This window comes from Dermacentor albipictus, chromosome 4, assembly GCF_038994185.2.
Source record: "Dermacentor albipictus isolate Rhodes 1998 colony chromosome 4, USDA_Dalb.pri_finalv2, whole genome shotgun sequence".
NCBI lineage: Eukaryota > Metazoa > Arthropoda > Arachnida > Ixodida > Ixodidae > Dermacentor > Dermacentor albipictus.
Window position 1 is genome coordinate 77,409,499 of NC_091824.1, and position 21,148 is coordinate 77,430,646.

At 45.5% G+C, this 21,148-nt stretch overlaps 2 protein-coding genes across 5 annotated transcripts in view; one reads left to right on the plus strand and one right to left on the minus strand.

Moving 5' to 3' along the window:
- Nucleotides 1–21,148, minus strand: part of LOC135916458 (uncharacterized) — a 152,460-nt gene that overhangs the window by 79,875 nt on the left and 51,437 nt on the right. The gene's annotated exons all lie outside the window — the stretch shown is intronic.
- The window catches only part of LOC135916460 (corticotropin-releasing factor-binding protein), a 105,128-nt gene that overhangs the window by 43,537 nt on the left and 40,443 nt on the right, over nt 1–21,148 (plus strand). The window contains exon 2 of the mRNA XM_065449822.2: nt 11,041–11,101. Coding sequence (XP_065305894.1) covers nt 11,041–11,101 — 61 coding nt within the window. The remainder of the gene's footprint in view (nt 1–11,040; nt 11,102–21,148) is intronic.

The following is a 21,148-nucleotide window of genomic DNA, read 5'->3' on the forward strand; positions in this document are numbered from 1 at the left end:
AGTTTAAATTACATTGCTCTGCTAATGTAAATGATAGGCTGTAAACTTGGAAAATGAAAGCTCCTTGCTTCCAGTTAAAGCATCATCTTTGGCTGAGTACTTGCATTATGATCTCCCCCTAAAATTGCGAAGATGTTCAGGTTTCAGACGTAGGCGCGAATACATAAAAAAACACAAAGCCACAAAGACAGATCTGTACGGTGAAATTAGCCGTACGAAACATGCAGGAAAATGGAAAGCACTGGGCGTCACGGAAATTAGCGAACCTAATTGGCTGGCGCATCTGTGAAATTCTATTTTGTGTTGGCCAGTGGTAGATATGCCACTACATTCTTAGGTTATTGCCGACTACACAGTGTGTACGTAACCAATGTCTCCTAAGGTATCTTTGCGATTGAATCAAAGGTCAGTAATATTTAAGGTGTTTATTTGAGGCAGCATTTTCTGCAGATGAGTTAAAATTGCTAGGCAACGAACTGAATGGAAAAAAGAAAAGCGGGGGGGGGGGATAACTATATGGGATAATATACCGGTAGGTTACGATTTTAGATCGAATAGCTTTCTCTTGCCACTACGCCCACTGGTTATTGGTGGCGGAGTGTTTCTGCACAAAACAGATTGAAAGATGGTCACCGGAAGCCCCGACAGAAAGGAGCGCCGACTATAACGAATCGGCTCATATATAGACGTGCTGCTGAACGACTGTGTTCTCTGCGGAAATACGCAATGAAACAAGGAACACTACCTAAATCTCCTTTGTACAAGAAATATATACATTCAAGTGCACCATTCCTTAAAAAAAAAATAGAACAGTAGCTTTTTAGAAGCTTCAATGTTACCCTAGGTGCTCGCGTTGCCGTTCGCTTCACCAGCATTTTATTGCTTACATATACAGTATATAAAGAACGAGTCGTGTGAAGTACTGAAATTTGCTTAAGCCCTTTCCATGCCAACATTTTATCTTTCTTTCTCGAAACCACCAAGATGTTCCTAATGATTTGATGACTGATTCAATGTAAACAGTTTTTTTTTTATTTCATCAATATCAGCAGTCCATCGTTTCTCTATTTTTTTAATTTTCTTTAGTAGCTCGTAGAGAACCTGACGTGTTATGCGACCCGACGCACACGCCGCAAGTTAGCGCTGGCGGTTAACGCTAACAGGGCAGGTTAACTCTTGCACGAGAAAAGTAGGCGTGTGCGATCATGGTGTCAAGCTGGAACCACATGGCGGTATTTTTGGTGCGGTTGACGCGCGGCGGAGGGGCGCGGGAGTCGTTTCGGCGAACGCGCCCACCCAAATCGCGTAACCGCGCGGTACTGTTGAGAGTCGAAGGGAACGCGTCGCGTCGCGTGCACCTCGGTTTCTCTGATTATTGATCTCGGTACGCCGCCCACGACCGCGATGATCAGGAATCGTTATATCGCGTCGACTCGCAGCGCGATCACCATGGCCAAAAAGTGTAACCTAAAAGTGGTATAACGTCAACTGACGTCAGTTTGGGCGGTCTAACGTCGGCAACAGCTTAGCTGTAAATTCACTAGTTCGCAAGGTGGAATGGAGGCGGAGTCTTCTCTTCGCCTAGTCCCCCCGAGGTTCTACGTCGGTCGTTAGTTTCTCGCCTGGTGGTCACGCGAGCCAAGCTGCAGAAAATCGGCCTCACAACGGCTTTAGCTTTACTCCTCCTAGTACCACCTGCGTGTCCTTCGACACGCAGGTGGTAATAGGCCCCGTTAATCGCTAACGTAACCGCAGCAAAGACTATTAACCGCTGATGATCCGTCCATATCTTGAACGCATGGGCTTTTATGAAAGCTTCGCAACGGCGGTCGAGAACGGTTGCAGGACGCAGTCGTCGTGGATTCCACTGCTCGATACGCGAGGAATGACCACAGCCCATCTGATATCGTGTAGCGACATTTAGCCTTGGCCGGCGGACCAAGGCTTCGCTAGAAATAACAAAAAAATTAAATTATGGTGTTTTACGTGCCGAAACCACGTTCTAATTATGAGGCACGCCGTAGTGGAGGACTCCGGAAATTTCTACCACCTGAGGTTCTTCAACGAGCACCTAAATCTAAGTACACAGGTGTTTTTGCGTTTCGCCTCCATCGAAATGCGGCCGCCGTGGCCGGGATTCGATCCCGCGACCTCGTGCTCAGCAGCCCAACACAGAAATAATTTCTACGGTGCATCGGATGTGCATAATTTTCTTTTCTTTATATTCTCACTTACGAGCGGATTTGTTTTATTAAATACTTTTTCGGATAGCCCGCTCGTAGATACGATTTTTAATGTGTTCCAATGACAGCAACAACATAATCTGACGAAGGAGTACCTGCAGCTCAGGATGCCCCTTTAACAATTGTGTCGTGGCCAATCGCTTGCAAATTGGGATAAACGGGAATTTTCTCCAAATGTGCCCCCTGTAATTGTGAAGCGACAATTGAAAAAAAAAATCCATTATTGACGAAGCGTTTGCTTGTCAACGAAAACCGTTTCCAGTGTTTCGATTAATACGAGCAAGCGTATAGGTGAACCAAGTGGTCTTGCCAACCACTTCTGCCCTCGCAATTTTGAAAAATAAAGAAAATAATAAAAAAGAAAAAAATGAAAAAAAGGAGAAAAGAAGACAGAAGGCTATTGCGTGCTGTGGGTATCGCTTGCGGACACAAGGCCGGGTTCTACCGCACTGAGGCCCTTTAACAACTCTGACATCACGAAAAGCTAACTGCGCAACGATCTCATGCACCCAAATGTAACCACTCTTCACCAGGGACATCCATCATAGTAGATTCAAGAGAGTGTATTCCGATGCAAGTTTTATGATGAGCTCAAACATTACGCTTAGCCACGTGGAAGATAGCCCAGCGACGATATTATCGGAGTATATTCCGGAGGCAACTTATCAGGACAACACCGACGTAAACAACTTTCATCGTGTGAGGAGAAAAAAAAAAGAAATACCAAACTTCTTACTGCGTCCTAGTCTTCGGGATGTTCTTTCCCTCACTTTCTCCTTATTTCTTTTATAGCAAACGTAAAAGAAGCCGATACATTGCATTCGGTGCCTCTTCATAAATGCGGCTCCGTAAGTGCTCGACGTGTTCTTCCTCAGTCACTGGCTATATTGGCTCCTTCTGCTTTTATCGGGAGTGAAACGACGCTTGTTGGTTTTCATTCGTTCCTGTGCCCCAGACAGAGCTTGAGGAATGAGATTGGTACTTGCATTCCGGACCAATGATCACTTCATTTTCTGTTTCGATTGCATGTGCCAACTTCCAGTCTGTTTGTTTTCTATATCTCTCCTCGTATAGGATTAATCTCGGAGCGTCCGGCGAAGCTCTTGCTGCGTTAACAGGATTACGACGAGCGTTGCGCGTGCAATCATTTATTTACCGAGACTCCAGTCCGTATACGCTCCGGCATCATGCGGACAAGAACAGAGGAGGAGCTGGGACCTCGCAGGGATTGCAAAGCCAACGAGCGCGGCGATCAGGAGCTCATCCGTGATCACTTTTTTATTGATCTTGCTGTTGACGTCAGCGAGGTTGCGTATACTGTCTCTGTGCCGCCTCAGAGACGCTACTCGGACGCCGCAACTATACGCGACGCTGAAGCCTCGCCTATACTACGGCTGGCCTCGGAGTTAACGAGCGTCGTTACTTGCTGAAGGTCCCTGCGGTCGGGCAATATCCGCCGTCGCGTAAGTTTATTGGTTGGTGTTTATTTGTCACTTTAGCTGTTTGTTTAGAGCACGGAGGAAAGTGGGAACAGACACCCAGCAACGATAGAGGCGAGAGGAAGGCACAGAGCTAGTAGGGGGACAAACACTTCAGCCCCTCTAGAAAAAACATTTAACGCGATAGCGTTAAGGAGCTCGTGTCGCAGAAAAGCCGGTGTCGTCGGCGGCGGTGTCGGCGTCGTCGGTGTTGACCATGAGTGATAAATCCCAGCAGGCACTTCATGAATAAAAAAAAACTTGCAAGATTGGCTGGGTGGGAATCGAACCAGGGTCTCCGGAGTGTGAGACGAAGGCGCTACCACTGAGCCACGAGTTTTTTTTTTTTTTAGCCTACAATGTGGCAAGGTATTTGTCAGACCAAATTTCAGCCTTACCAGTACGAAGAAACTAGCTAACAATTTTAGCTCGGTGCTTTCGGAATATCCCTATTAATGTTTGTTTTTCCACGCGCAATTCTGACGTGTCGAAGTAAAGTAAGAACTTTCGAAGCCTCCATGGTGGCGTAGCGGCTTTGGTGGTGCGCTGCTTAACACGAGGTCGGGGGATAAAATAGCGGCCACGGCGGCCGCGTATCGATGGTGGCGAAATACAAGAACGTCCGCTTACCGTGCATTGGGCGCAAGATTAACAGGTGGTCAAAATTAATCCGGAACCTTCTACTGCGGCGTGCCTGATAATCAGGTGGAGGTGTTGGCAGGCAAAACAATAAAATTACAAACAAAAGCTTTAGAGATAACAGTCTGTCTCGAAACAAAATAGTTGCTTGAAGACAGTTCACTGCGTGAATAAGTTTAATCAAGAAGCGCAAACATGTTGCCTTATCACAGATTCTTGCTTGCGGATCGCTCATGTTATAAAGGAGTCGTGTTACCCAGTGGTCTTACCCGGATAGGTGGTAATCGTTTGAATGGACAATGACGATCACAATGACAGGTGCGGTGAAAGTGACGAGGATGCAAGACGAAGGAGAATAACGTATTAAAAAAGGCAACGAAAATGTAATCAATTGAAGAAACAAGAGAAACCGGGCTCTTCGTAGCTCTACGGGAACAATCTGCCGATCGTGTCGAATTACACAAGACACAAGGAATTCAATTAGACTGACCGTGGCTTGCCGAGTCGACAGTATACATGGCACTAACAGTAGATCATAAAAATGAGCTGGACGTCCGGGGATTCAGTTTTTGGACACCAAATACCGGTCCATAATATGACGCACACAAACACACACACACACTGACGCACACAAACCCACACTCACATAAAAAATTGTCGAAAGGAACAAGAAAGCCTGTTTCACAATAAATAGATGTCAACAATGCTTGAAAATTAAAACTGGGCTAGTCGGTGAAGTGCCGCCTTATTGCGCTAGTGTAACCTGTTCAGCCTCGTACGTCCGTGTTCCTCCTTGACATTGTGTTTCCATACGCTAGCGATGTATATATGATGAAGCTTCACCAACTAGCCGAGTCTGAATCGTGGACCGCAAAAATAACCGTGTAGTTTGCACACAAACGAACGAACAAACAGCAGCAGAAAAAAAAGAAGTAAATAACACGCACCGCCGCTGCGGAAGCCGTGTCTGCTTCGTTGATTAAATAAAACCACGGGTTTTATTTTTCCTTTCTCGTTTTCTCTTCTTCGTTGGAGGCAACTTGTATTCCGGACTCACGGGAGGGAATGCGAGGCCATCAGAAAGCGGGACAGGCGTGTTTCGCTTAACTATGGACCGTCTAGCCAGTTTATCCTATATTGTCAGCCATCTTCTTATGGTGCCTGACAAGTAAGAGTAAATCTTCAGAGCCTAAAATGCACGCCTAGCATTCGCCAAATGATTGCAACGAAATATCAAGTGGCTACCCTCCGTTTTATAGTCTTACCATCATCTGATATTACGAGCTTTCTTTCTCGCCTCGGAAATGATGTTCATAAGAGCGGACATTTGGGCAACTTGGTACAGACGCAGTTTCCTTCTTTCCTTCCCTCCTCTCTCTCCCTGTGATCTTTGTTTTCCCCTTTCCCATTCCCCCGGTGTAGGGTAGCCAAACGGACGTTATTCTGGTTAACCACCCTGCCTTCTACTTTTCTCTTCCCTCCTCCTGGTACAGATGCGTTATGGAAATAAACAATTACACATCTTTTATGCAGACCGTAAGAAAACACACACCACCGCTGTGTGTGTCTTGGTTTCCTACGGTATGCGCAGAAGTTGCTCTGTTAATTTCCATCATGTAGTAAATGAAGATCGATTGGCCCGTGCTTGTTTCATGAGAACCTTCCACCCCCAACATTTCACCCGCATCCAACGCACGTGTTGCTGCACTACCTGTGAAGATAAGCGTGGGAACGTGCTGGCAAAGACAACGAATATATATATATATATATATATATATATATATATATATATATATATATATATATATATATATATATATATATATATATATATATATATATATATATATATATATATATATATATATATATATATATATATATATATATATATATACCAAAACTTGGCTTGAAAGTGAATTAGGGTATGTTTTGAGCGAAGCACCACACCTGTTTAGCCTGTGCCTGCGCACAACGAAGTTAAGTAAAACGGTGGTTGCTTACCTCGTTTTAATCTTTTAATGTTTTCCGCTTGGTTGCAGCAGATAAAATACTCGTCAACCATAGTATACATTTTGGTAGCCGATACCTCAATTCATCGCGCAGCGATATAGGCAAGAGTATTTATGGCAATGCGGCTCATAGAACCGATCAACTGTCTATACCGCAGCAACCATCTTGAGTGCGCTAAACCACATATTGGATGCGGAATCGACGCATGTATGTCCATACGGCTATAAACATCGGGGTATTCACGTTATGTATTCGAACCACTTTTGTGTCGAAATATAACAAAACATTTTTTTTTCAGTGACACATGAGTATTTCTTTATTAAGCGCTCCTGTCCAAATGAAGTTGCTACATGGCCGCTCTAAGAAAACGTTATGCAGAAACCATTGAAGATGATTATCTATATAAGCGAATACATTTTATACGGCTGAATAGTATGTGGATCACTTAAATGCAAAATATGTATAGAAGCACCAGTCTGAAAACATACTAGTTAAGGCTTTATTAATTTTTTGATGATACGTACGTTTGTAATGTAATGTTACGAACGAGTAAATGCAAATATTTTGGTCGAGCGATCAATGATTTCAATTTATTTCTAGGCTATTGGGTAATGACTGACTGCAACAACTCCCGACCGCGCACACCGCACCGGAAGTCGTTAACGTAGTGCGTCTCGAAGTAATTGTTAGCGCAGCAGTCGAAGACGGTTTGTGACGTTTCGCTCTATACGGCGTTGAGTTTTCAAACCTCGTCCAGTCGTTGCTACCGTCCCGCGTCACTCTTGGCTGTATAACGCTGTCGAGCCTTTTTCGGCCTGTAGATGACGTCGCTCTGCCAACTCTTCTTTGCTGAGGGTTGAGGGTCCGTTTTGGCGTATTTTAACAGCTTTTTTTTTGGCCCCATTTTTTTTTTCGCCCCAGCCAAGAACAGCTCACGGAGGGGAAGCAGACCAATCGCAGACGCCCACACTACTCGCCTCACTTCTGCCTCTTCTGGGTAACGCCCACGTGACGCCAGCCCTACTCGCACCGTTCGGAGACGCCCGGCGTTCGTGTTGTCTTTCACTTCTCGTCTGAGTTCAATTGTGCGCTGGAACGATGTTTCATAATGCTAATCACAACCAACTAGCCCAGCTGTCCATACTTAGAAACTCCCCTCTCCCGGTGACCTGCTTTCGCTCATCTGGCTGGGCCCCCCTAGAACCACTCCACCTCCGCGCCATTCTCGCCTCTGCCAAGCTGGTGGGCTGAGGAAAACCTGTCGAGGTATTTGCTTTAAAACAAAGCAAAAAGGCGCTCCGGATAACACTGAGAGCATTTGTTCTAGGTTTTTTTTTTTAAAAGAAAACGTTGAGTGTCCCCGCTTACGCTTGCGACGATGGTTCCGTAAATTTGATGCCAGGAGATTGGAATAAAACCATTACGGAATAATTTTAAGTTATAGCAACCCTGCGTTCTAGTTAAGCGTCCAGTGCCAATACGCAACAGCGATGCCCCCTGCAGCAGAATCAGTGCGAGGAGGCGTTCCGAGAACTGATATGAATTTTCAGCTGAATTGCCACAGCCGCAGCCATTTCTCTAAACGCGAGAGACTGCAAGGGTTCCAGTCCTATCACAGTAAAGAATTATCAGGAAAATCATCTTTTTGGTTTATTATTCGACAGCGGTGACACACGCACACACGCTCTCATGAGCGCGCTCTCGCTTGCATTGGGGGAGGAGTGACATTATTATTCTTTTTGTCTGAATCCGCTGTGTCCGATTTAGAAATGTTAGTTGGCCATATGCACTTACTCGCCCTTTTTATCTGTCATCGCCACCGCATCATCATCATGATTATCATCATCAGCAGCAGCAACCTATTATTATGCCTCCTGCCCAATTTTCTGCTTGCTGCGCTATACTGTTATACGAAGGACAAGAAAGAGACAGGGACACATCGAACGGTGCCGTAGCGAACGATGCCATACCAACTAGCCCCCGCGGAAGCTGTACTGTCTCCTGCAAGACGAATGCCTCTCCCACCGATCTCCAATTATTCGTGTCTTGCGCTAGGTGATTTCTAGCTGTGCCTGCATATTTCATAACATCATCACAACATCTAGTTTATTGCCGTATGCCTCTGAACCACTCCTATTATCTCTGGTACAGAGCAGCAGACCAAAGCATCCCGCCATAGTTGTAGTGTCCGACCGCCTGCGTAACCGAGTGTCACTGTTGGTCAAGCGGAATGAGATTTGCGACAACCCTGTAGCAATCAGGCGCGCAAAGAAATACGTCTCACACGATCCGTCGATGCTATTGCGTTGCAGCTGAGGAGCAACCGCCAATTTACTGAAGCAACTGTATAATCAGATAGCGGTGGAGAAAGCGTATGCCGTGTGTCCCAACTAACGTAAGCCAAGCTGTTAGACGAAAAAGAAAAGAAAGAGAAGCATGCTGCAGGATACAATTATAAGACCTATGGTGTTCAATCGTCAGACCCTAGGTCTTAATATCGCATCTTGCAGCGTGTTTTTTTTTTTTTCAAGCTTTTTCCTTTTTTTCTGAACAGCCTGGCTAACGTTAGCAGGGTTCTGGGACCTTAGTGGGTTCCGACTATCGGCTGAAATTTAACCGTATTCACCGCTCTAGCCTTGACTCGTGACCTCCATTTCTCCGACTTAGCTGTTATATTAAAATCAACGTAGTGAAACAATGATGCATTAACGTGGGATAAGATTTCACCAATAAACCATTGCCACGCGTTCGTTTAAGCAGTAGCTCTACTGAACCTACACGTAGCGCGCAATGGAGCGAATGCATCCTGATAGAGAAGGCCGGTGCACACGCCCAGGCCCGATTCTTGTGTTGAAACTATTAAACGTGATTCTAATTTGTGTGTTGTTTACCGCCGTAAAGCATTGAATTAGGGTTATTACGTTGTCTTGTTTACACTGAACGACATGGAAAAAAATATGCAGAGCCCAAGCCCTGTGGGAACGGATGTAAGAGAAGCTTTCTATGCTGTTTGCCTTGATCGACGATAATTAGCGGTGATGTTGACGGCGAATGTTTAATTTCTTCAATATTGCTACGGAACAATGCTTACAATGACGAAGAGGCGAGTAGTGAGAAAACGACGACGACGATTGGATGCTAGCGCGGGCTGTTGCCTCTTGGCCAAGTGCGGCGTATTCCCTTGTAAATATACTTGTATATAGCTTTTCGTCTGCATCTTCCTACGTAACAGTATGTAGTCCTACACGAGAGTGGTGAGTTAGTGTTAGACGTCACCTGGAGTGCATCACTGTGTTTGTCTGTGTAGTGCACACAACACACAGGGGGACGTATTTTGCTGTAGGCGTTGTGCGCCATACTTCATAACCTCTGAGAGGGTTGAGCATATTTATGTCTCATGGCACATCGCATCGTTGTAGAAGTATTGAACTTCAATTGAATTATGGTGCTTTGCGTGCCATAATCACAATCTGATTATGAAGCACGCCGAATTGGTGAACTCCGGATCAATTTTGACACCAGCGTGTTGGTTAAAGTGCCCCAAAATCTAAGTGCCTGAGCGTTGTTTATTTCCCCCCGTCGAAACACTCCTCACGCAGTCGGGATCTAGCCCACGACCTCGAGCAATGCCATAGCCACAAAGCTTCCGCGGCGGGCACAGAAGTTGACTTCAGTTGTGACCGCTTCTGTAGTGTCACCTAGACACTGCGGTGCGCTTTAATTAATGCGGCTCTGCTTCTGCACGCCCTGCGTAAGTTGCCCGCTTGACAAATTTGGATGGTGTTTATCTTTCAGAAATAGCAGAAACGTACCGTACCGTGCCTTGAACTTAAATCTATCCTGTTTGCCTGCAATTGTCTATAGTAGTGGCGTTTCCTTTCCTTCTCATGTCAACTCCTGCCATTCCCCCGTGTGGGAACTGCGAGCGAAGAGTGGCAAGGCTGTTTTTCCCTCGTTTCGCGGCTGCATCGGTTCTACACATTTTCGGCCTCCTCTTCCCCCTCCTATCTGCCATGCTGTCTAGCTTCCCTCTGGACTTGCACATTAGAAGAAAAGAAAACGCTGCGATTTTCGTAATGCTTTTCCGGGGGGTCACGGATAATTGCATCTCTCGAGAGGCTAATGTGGCGACGCCCAGGGAGCTCCAGAGGACATTGTGCACATTCGACGCGATGCAGATGTCCAAACGAGTTTCTCGCGTCGCCTTTCCTCTCTACCGCATTCTTGTCATGTATACACACGCTCTGAACCACCCCCCGACGCGGTGAGCTAGACAGTAGAGAGTATTAGTTTAGGGGACGCAAGCGACTTGCGTACGCAAGAAATAGGGGCGACAGTACAGCGCATGCTCAGACCCGGACGTAAAGGTCTACGCATGCGCAGAACTGTGGCCTTTGGTTGCGTACGCAAGCCGCTTGCGTCCCCTAAATTAAGACTCTCTAGTATCAATGGCAGCAGCGGAGGGAAAGTAAAAAAAAGATGGCAGGGAAAGCTTCGCTTCAAAAAGAAAAAAAAGCCTATTTATAGGTATGTGCAAATTGAATTTGCTTAGGTCTCCTTTGAAACATGTCACGCATAAACGTGCGAACTCGTTCTTCCTATTTCTTAGCGTAACGACACTATGTTGAAAGTAACATGGTTTTCTGCCTTTTTTCTTTTTCTTTCAGCAATACCTCATTCAAAATCCCAACCCATATTTCCGGTTAGAGCATCCAACTTCCGGGGGCGGTGAGTGGCAGCTTCATTTTTCTTACAATTATGCATGCGATGCTTGAAATACCAGCCTAATCTTTAATATCAATGACCACCAAAAGAGTGAACGCCCCCCCCCCCAAGAAAAAGAAAGAAAACATGTAATTAGGCTGCTGTTACCCTGTACCTTGGTGAATATCACTTGTAACGAAGTTGCGTTTGTGAGCTATCTTGGTGATATCAGCCACCACTAACGACCTTACAATCTTGGTGATAACATGGGATCGCCTCTCGATCCACTGACTAAGCTTGAAAAACAAGAGAATTAGAATATAAGTGTTACATTACCGTGGCCCTTCGTTTACAGAACTTATCAGCTTAAAGAAAAACAAAGGAAATGATAGACTCCGTAGTTCGGAGCTCCAGGCTAATTTCGACCATCTGGGGTTGTTTAACGTACGCTCAGAGAGTTTCTTGCACACCACCCCATCAGGGAGCGGATGGCCGTAGTCAACTCGCGGCCTAGTACGTTCCCAGGAGCAGCAGAACATATTATCTACTGAAATTTCATGGTGTGTCTTTATGCATTCTTTATGCACTACATGTGGTATTGACTCATCGACTGATTGATCGATCGATCGATACATGTTGTAATAGAGTTACTTCTATCAAATTTATTTATTTATTTATTTATTTATTTATTTATTTATTTATTTATTTATTTATTTATTTATTTATTATTACCCTCAGGGCTTACAAGAAGCATTATAGAGGGGAGGGGCATTAGAATATCAGTACATATAAAATATATACAAGGAGAGGTGAAGAACAGTTATACCGCAAATAATATACAGCAACAAATACTTGTTCCATAAACCATCGTAGATGATCCTTAACGTCAGCGATATTTTTCCTAGATGACCCTGCAGTCTGTCACCATGTCATTTTGCGGTTCACGGCATTCCATATACGCGCACTCTCAATATAAAAGAATCTTTCTGTATGAAGCCGGCCATAACTGTCAAGAAAGTTTGCTACACCAGGTGCGTCTTGCACCGAGGAATAACTGAATAGTGGTAAAACGGTGAAATAAGGTATCACACTCCACGCGCGTGGCATCTGGTGACTCAGACCGAGCGCATGCCGATGGTACGCGGTCCTAGCTTGTTCTTGGTAACTTCACGCCGCACGTCTCTCCACTTCTCCCGTTTATAGTACGAGAATGCCCTTTGTACAACCATTCAAAGTGTGAGAGGCATAGAAAGAAAGCTGTTTCTTAAATTGTGAGTACAAAGCTAAATAGGCGTGAATAGTTTGCAATTTCCAGCCCTCATCTTCTCTAAAGAAAGGCACGTTCACTAGCTTGTAAATGAACGAAGTGCATATGCGCAGCGCGGGATTTCCTGGTACCCACGTGAAAGTGCGACCGGGCTACAGCGTTTCCTAAACTGCTTGTACTCTGTTGTAGGAGCTTATGCATGTGAACTGGGGGCTACTATTCTACAAGCGATCGCTTAAGCCATCCTGTAAGAACAGTCCCCTATTTGATATCCAATTTTTAAAAGTTTTTAATCTCAAAGCCACAACAAGCTTCCCCGCAGCCCCAAGGATTTCAAGAAAATAATAGTCATGACCATGCAGTTAATTGTTTGTCCAAACATTTGCATGTAGCATTCGCAACTTCAATTAACACAGTTCGTTGTTGTGGAAGGGACGAAGTGACCGAACGCGAAGCACAGAGGCAAGATCGACTATTTTAGGCAGAGGAGCACCAAGAAAAAGATAAAACTTGAATCGCGACGCAACAGGCGGGCCGCTGCCAATTATGTTTATTTGCCACCGCTGGGGGTAGACGTCACACTCCAGTCGCCTTGCCTCCAGGGGCTGTTTCGCACTGTGCAAGCCGTTGATGGGTCTCCGCAGCGAGCAAAATGGCGAGGCGTGGAATGACTGAGCGTCGAGCTCACGCCTCCGTGCCGTACGCCGCGTTTCCTAACGAATTATTGTTGCCGTGGGAGCGGCACTATTCCTTCGGGAGCCGTTAAGAGCCTCGTGCCTGCAGGCCGGAAGGAAAGAATCGAGTCGTTCCTACGCAGCCCGGAAGTGGAGCGTCGTCCCCCTTAAAGTACTGGCCTGAGCTAGTCGGATGCGTGGACATGAGGTTCACATTAGATCCAGCGCGGAAACCTCGGACACCATCCATTCAGCGGCCCAAAAGAGTGTGACAGCAACAAGACTTTCCGGGACCTTCTTGACCTTAGTGTTGCTTGCTGGGAGACAGAAAGAGGGGGCTTTACCGTCCATTTGAGTCTGCTTAACACTGCTCCAAAAGACGCTGCTGCTGCAGTTCAAATGCCAGCCCTTTCGGCGACTTTCCCTTTCTCTGTAGTACTCCTGTACTTCGTTATGGCACTTCGAATCAACGACTGTAGTAAATATGAGAGCTATTTGCAAGCGTACAATTGAAGACGCGTTAAAGGCCCCCCGGGCGTCTCTCTGCGATAACTCGGCAACGCTCGTCTCCGTTCAGACTCGGTTCACTTCAGTGAAAAGGACTCGCCACGTGACATTTATTAGCTTTCCTGCTGCCTCCAGTGGTTGAGTTATCATTTAGCACCCGAATTCACTTGCAGAAGACTCGTAATCGGCGCTGTACTATTTTTGTTTTTGCAGACCTGTCGAGGGCAGCACGTAACAAACTATTTTTGCGTGCGAATGGGCGTTCTGCGGAAACAGCGGGTGTGCGTTCCAAACCTTGTAATTAGCTTTCGTTGTAGTGATACAGCAATGTCTAGTGACGTGCTAGTGCACTACATTAAAATAATGTTCAGGTGTGTGCCCCTAATTAACGAAAATGAAATGAGAAAACGGTCGCTTATACCGCTAAGGCAGTGACCAATGCGGTTTTGAAATTAGAGATACAAACGTTATACGAGAGGTCCGTAAAGGACACTATGCTAACGTATTTGATGTATCAAATTCGCCCATACGCCCCATATTTGGTCCACATTGCACATTTCGAAGCCCAAGGTTGGAATTTATATTATATGACGAAGTTTGCTTCGACGACACCGAAACACCGACACCGACACCGACGACCGAAAATTAAAAAAAAACAGAAAAAAAAACCAAGCGGAAGCTTGATTGAGCGATAAAAGTTTGGTGCAGTGGTTTATTTGCTACTACTAGTTAATAATTATTATTTACCAATTAACGCCTCTCAATATAGCCAACTTGGACTATCAGGAAAGCGTTACTGGACTGTTCCCGATTCATATGAGGGCACCGGACTCATTAGCACGCGCTTAATCCCGACACAAGGCGTTTTTATAACCCAGGCACCATAAGAATGCGGTCGCCGTTGCCAGGAGTTAAGCTCTCGACCTCAAGGCTAGCGGCGCAACGGGATAACATGATAAACACGAGCAGACTTCGCAGCATGTTTTCACGTCGTTCCCCAGAGCTCTCTCGTTAAAGTGATCCCAAACTAGAAAAACCTTTGAGGCTGTCCTGAAAGGGCACTGCATTTATAACGTCACCCGGAAACGTGGAAGGACGTTTCCCCCGTATTCACCGTGACGCGCTCCCTATTTATTGGGCGTGGCATTACGCGTTCACGTAGAGAGAAGCAAGGAAACGTGACACTGGCTCGTCGAGCAAAGGCCTCTTCCACATCCATCGTGGCCATGCGTCCTTAGGCGAACGTCACGTAGTCGAGCCGTCCAGAGCATCAGCCGCACGAGCAACCGTAAACGCCGCCGGCCAATGTGAGGTAATAAAATGGCAGCTCCCTAATGCGGCTCCTTATCTCTCTGCAGCCGGGTACGCAATCTAGAGAACACGTGATCTAACAACTTGGGGAAAAGTAGAATATACATACACTACATTTAGAAGAAAAGTTCAAGGACAAAGTTGTTAAGAATGTTATAGGTGCGTACAAAATGACAGTTGTCAGTCTTTTTCTCTGAGTCCAGCTGATAATGATACTAGATAGCATGCAGGGAACGCTCTCTTGTTCTCATCAAGAAGACAAGGTTGACGCTGGGTCGTCTTCAAATAAATTGCGTTTATATGTAGGCTAGTTGGTCTATCTCAGCGGTTACGACAAACTTCCAGGGCAAAATATCTCGCGTTTACCTGGCCTGATCAAACCCTAACTTAACCTAACCTACCCGAACCTAACCAAAGACGACCGTAGGCTCGTTATGTGGTGTTTCATGTCTCAGTAAATTATTCCCATGTACAACGCAAAACTTTACGAAAAGCATGTACTCCTATTCCGCTTCCATATCATGCAACTTACACGGCTTCAACTAAGCGTGACAACATGGCAAACAATGCCGTGGTAGGCGCAACCATGCCAACTACAGTTGGAGGGAAACCAATGCCAATGCCATGTGTACTGTGAACACGCATTGACTGGCTAAATAAAACCCAATCCTCTTGTGGCAATATCACTATGCGAACATTCGAAAATGAGCTGAGTAGCTTTTTACATGTCGGACAGATAAAATACAAACAAGAACTCACGTATAGAATGCTCGTGCCAAAAAACATATAATTAAAACACCGCAAATACATGTATCTTCTAAGTTTAATTTTCATAGGTACATTAAACATTTTCACTATCCAGGGTTAGCAATATCCACAAGGCGAATGATCCTGTCATATTAAAGTAGTGAAATACACTCTCTCTCTCTATTCGGTTCGGTTACATGCCCAGAAGTTGTCGGTACGTTTTGAAACATTCGCAAAAGTCCTCAAGGACAAAACTACCCATAAAGAGCTTTAGCACAAACATATTCCTTTTGAACTAACGCCGTTCTTTTTGCAAAGCTAGCTTAACATTGTAAGCAGTATGGTAGTAGTAACGTTGATTATAGAGAGTTACCATCGGGCGAACTTATGGCAATGGAATACAAAATCTATTTTAAGAAAGTGAACGTACGCATGTATTATCAAGGACACACTGGTATCCCGCGTATACGCGGCCACTTGAAGGCAGACCACGTGCCTTACCATCATGCTGCCTTGCCGCCCCATGCTTCGTCTAAACGAGTACGCACACAAAATTGTCAAGTTGAGATGTTTGTGTCACTCGATTCCTCAGTACGATTAGGTACCCTTTGGCGAAAGTTGCTGAGACACAGAGTATTGTGGGACAGTATGGTGGGCTGACATCAATGCCGAACACCTCTCGACATGGACGTCAACAAAAAGTGTCCTTAGGTTCCTACGCTCTCAGACGTTTTGCGACAATGGTCGACACCGCCTACAGGACTGCTTGGGCGAAGCTTTATCACGGCTCCTCGTTCCGCCATATACGCCGTGAGAAAGCGAAAGGCCCGGTTTTACGTCTGCAGCCTGAACGCCATGACGAGGAATCGGCTCATGGTCAAGCTGTGTCCCTCGAAGCAGAAAGACGGCACCGAAGAGTTCGTACCTCCTCACATTTAAAGCGAAGCTCTCTTTGCCTACCACCCCCGAGTTGGGCTTGGCTGGATGGGTTTTTCGCCGAGTAGATGCAGGACAGTGGCGGATCCGGAGGGGGGGGGGGAGAGGGGGGGCGCCCCCACCCCAGCCCCTAACTAATCCACACACACCCTCCTTTCCACCTCCCTCGACTTCGATTTTTCGGCGCGTGGAATTTTTTAAGCCGCTGCGACGACCATCGCTGTCCACGGCGAGCTAGGGCCCTCGCTTCCACCTTTTGCTAAGCGCGAAACTGGCTAACGCAACCGCCGCCTTTGTGGAAGCGCGCTAATCGCTTTTGTCCCACCTCCAATTTAGCCCCTTCAGAGAGTAAGAAGGTCGTTTGATAAGTGGGGGTCATCAGCGCGGCAGCAAGGACGGAGCCTTCCCTTCTTCCTCATTAACTCAGATACTCCTACTCCCTTACTGCGCACTGCAATATTGGAAGTTCGTACTGGTACGAGTCACCTTTCAGTATCGATAGATTTGGGAACCGTTCAGTGTCATTCAAGCTCGTGCCTTTCGTCGGAGACAGCGTGCTTTACTCAAGCTCCAAAAGAGGGCAGCACAAGTCACCTTCAGCGGCCGATATAAAGCAAACACATTGGCGGCGACCAACTCGCGAAGCGCGCGGCGACCATGGCGTACGTTTTTTAAAATTTTCGCAATTAATATTTCTTGTATATGGGATACAGGGAGTAAAAATTATGGCACTGTACTTTGTGAATCCATTTACAAAGTTCCAACGCACTGAAAGCTATCGAATTTATAGGCGTGCTCAAATCGCGTCCACGTCTTTGGGCAGAAGTTGTGAACGTACAGCAGTCGGTGCCCTGTTTGCGCGCATAAATGGTGGGTGTGTAGATTTCTTGTGTCATTTCGTGCTTCGCAACACGTTATTTCACGAATTTTGTTTCAACCTCCCCAGATGGGCTAGTGCTTGATATTTTTATATATATACACTGGGAAAGGTACAGTACTCGTTGATGGCATGAATGCATGATGGCGGAGCAGTGTTAATACAGCTTGTGGAGACAACTGCGTAGCAGTTACATAATTTCACGAATCAATATTTTACCGAATTGAAGATGTTTTATTGCTTACTTTAAGAGAAAAAAGTTGAGGCCGGGTAGAGTAAATCCAAACCGCGCTGAGGGCGCTCCTGTAAACCTTCCCAATGACAACAAAGTAAGCCGGGAAGAATCAATCTTCCTCGTGTGTGAGAACAGAAATGTGCATCTGGTCAAGTGTGAAGTTAATATAAGCGTAAAATCCTTTTCCACTGCTATCGTAATAGACCTTATGTCTTCATGCAAGTACTAGCCTAAGCATGAAACTAAACAAAAATTAGTACAGCACCTGGTAAGTGTATCGCGATATACCCCATTGATGATGGGAGTGGACCTCATCGACAGCTATATTTCATATGCTAGGACGAAGGTCAACTCTACGAAATGGACCGTTAGGATGCTCGCACATTTTCTCGACATTGCTATCCGTGATGCGTGGATTGAATACCGTCGCGGCTCAACAACTTTCCACCTACAACAAAAAACAGGTCTTTCCTGTCTTTCAACCAGTATGTAGCCAAAACATTAAGTAGAGCAAACCGAAATCGAAATGGGGCCAGGGAATAAAGGTATAAAAGTAATTCAGAAGTTCCAGAGACCAGACCAGCCTAGCTGCCTGACAGAGACATGAGAAAATGGTTTTGACCTCTTCCCAGAAATTGTGTAAAATTTAAACTATGTGATGCAGAAACAAAGATTGCAAAGTCGAGAGTTTGGTGCATGAAATGCAACGTCTTCTTGTGCCTGCAAGGGTGAAACTGTTTCTTTTATTTTTACCATACTCTCAACTAATGTCCACAAAGGTGGACATTAGTTGAGAAACACTCATTGTATTTTTTGAAGATAAAAATTTTCTTAAATTTTTTTCTCTGCACTTATGAAACCATCTCAAATGAAATGCTGAAAATGTTTCTGTTTCCTTTCCTACATTTCTTTCGCTACTGAAGAGATTAAGTGCAATTTCTACCTCCCTTTTCTGTCTCCTTAAAGTATTTTGTTTTGATTGCTATTACAAAGTTTGATGCCCACCGGTGTCAATAAACTGTTTTCAAACTGGTCGCATGGCTGTCTGCAAGGTGTCGATGAAAAAGGCACAAAGGGATGCAATTGACAACGAAGCCTGACTATTTGGTTACAGACGTGTGGTTAGTTGCGCACCCCCCTACCCCCCCCCCCCCCCCACTCACCCCATTCGCATTAAGGAATATCATGACGACCAGTAGCACACATCGGCCAATATTTTTCACAGCACTATCTACGGGAACGGCACATGCAAAAGCTAGAAATTTAGATGACCGAAACGAAGAACTGGAGGTAACTCGCTAAGAAAGACATTGCCTTCAAAAACGCATAAGTGCCTTCTGTTTGATACACTAATATGGCTCGACTGCTGGGGTGCTTTACTGGTTGTTGCGCGATCGCTGGTTTTATCCTTAGCTGCGGCGGCCAAATTCCGATCGAAACAGGAACCGGTGTGCATTCTCGTGACATCGCACAAGGCGGTTGCATTTATTGCTGCATCTTTCGCTACTCTATTTAATAACAAGTTACCCGCCGTGGTTGCTCAGTGGCTATGGTGTTGGGCTGCTGAGCACGAGGTCGCGGGATCGAATCCCGGCCACGGCGGCCGCATTTCGATGGGGGCGAAATGCGAAAACACCCGTGTGCTTAGATTTAGGTGCACGTTAAAGAACCCCAGGTGGTCAAAATTTCCGGAGTCCTCCACTACGGCGTGCCTCATAATCAGAAAGTGGTTTTGGCACGTAAAACCCCAAATATTATTATTAATAACAAGTCATCAACATATGATTAATTAGTTTAGCGTATTAAAGCAAATAATTCAAACAAATTGGCGCCTTCTCGGTTCTATATGGTGGGGTTTGCGGACAAGGATTTAAAAAGAAGTATAGCTCTCACATGTCGTTTTTAAAGCTTTTCTTTCCACGGTCCACTTCAAATTGTTACCGTACTAAATTGTTACCCAGGGAACGTCCCGCAACTAACAAAACATGAGCCAGAGTCTTTTACTGCTCTCGTTATGACATTTTGATGCAGAAAACGTGCTGCAATAGACTGATGAGCCCCGCAGCACTGGATCTACGTAACAACACTGAGGTGTTTGGTAACCCAAACTGTTTTGCTATACTATACCGAGTACCGAAATCATGGGATCGTAAACCCGATGCTGTAGCTTAGCGGCTTTGGAGTCACGCTGCTAAGAACGAGGTCGCGGGTGCGATTCCCCCTCACCGCAGCCGCATTTCAATGGTAACTAAGAGGTCATGACGTTCAGAATCATATCGGGGGCAAGCAACAAGTGGTGTGTTCTCTACTGTCTAGCCAGTTCAGGAAACGGGAACTTTTGGGAACTTGGGAAACCTTTAGTACACTTACTCTCAAAGCTACAGCTGTCACTCTCTGAAGTGGTCATCCTCCATGTCAGTCCGAGTGTGCCAGTTCCCGTCAGGCCAATAAAGTAAAAACTTGTAGCTGAAGCGGCTTAAAACAAAATGTCGCTTATTTACTTTTCCTTTCGTTCGGCTGTACCTGGCCTTCCTATATGTATTTTCTTATTATTATTATCACTATTTTATAAATAGCACTATTTTGAATTTTGTAAAGAGTCATGTTTTTTTTTCATTTTGTTCTCCCCTTCAGTGTTGGCTTTCACTCTTTTCTTTTCACATGTTTCCCCTTTCGTCGAGGGCTGCAGAGTCCTGGTGACCCCCGGCAGGAGACAATATTACGGTGCTCGCGGGCTGTCACTTCTGCCATTATCTTTATTTCTTTCTTTTTTGGAACAATGAGAACTCACCGAACCCTACCTAACCTAGCGAACTTTACCATATATGCCTCACCCTACCCTCTTTTGCCTTATGTTAGTTTACCTATCTGTGTACTGTTATTGAGGATAGCACTTATCAAAACGCCATGAATTCCAATGGCCTTTGCTGTTTAGACTACGGCAGCGTAGCGAAAATGAAAACTAAGGACCCGTTACTGTGTTCACAATTGCATTACCTAGTTTGAATGCCACGAGCGACTGTTGTTCTCGTAAAAAATTAGGCTGGAATTTATGTCGCGCCCCAATTTTACCGAAAAATGAATCGATGTACCACGGTGCTTATTTATGAAGAATACCTGTTTTTGTGCGTGCACATTCGAATAATAATAAAAAAGACGCTTTATGCATGCATGTTCTGTGCATGTCCTTCTTCACGTGCATATTATGGCAAAAGTGGTTCCCAATACCTACGGTTGAAAGGCAACTGCACCGCGAAAGTTGTGCTGTGAGGTGAGCCCGCTACGGGCTGACAGCTTTCGATATGCTGGTGTCCCAGTTGACCCCACTAATGATTCATGCGATGATGTCGGCAGCAAGAACCCATGGTCTGTCCAAAGTCTTCTGCTCGCGCACCCACAGTGGAAATTCACCACCTAATGTAGATGTGCCCTGTAACTAAAGGTACTCGAGGAAGCATTCCAAGAGCTGCCAATTTACGAACTGATCAGAGAGAAAGTTACACTCGTCGGCTAATGC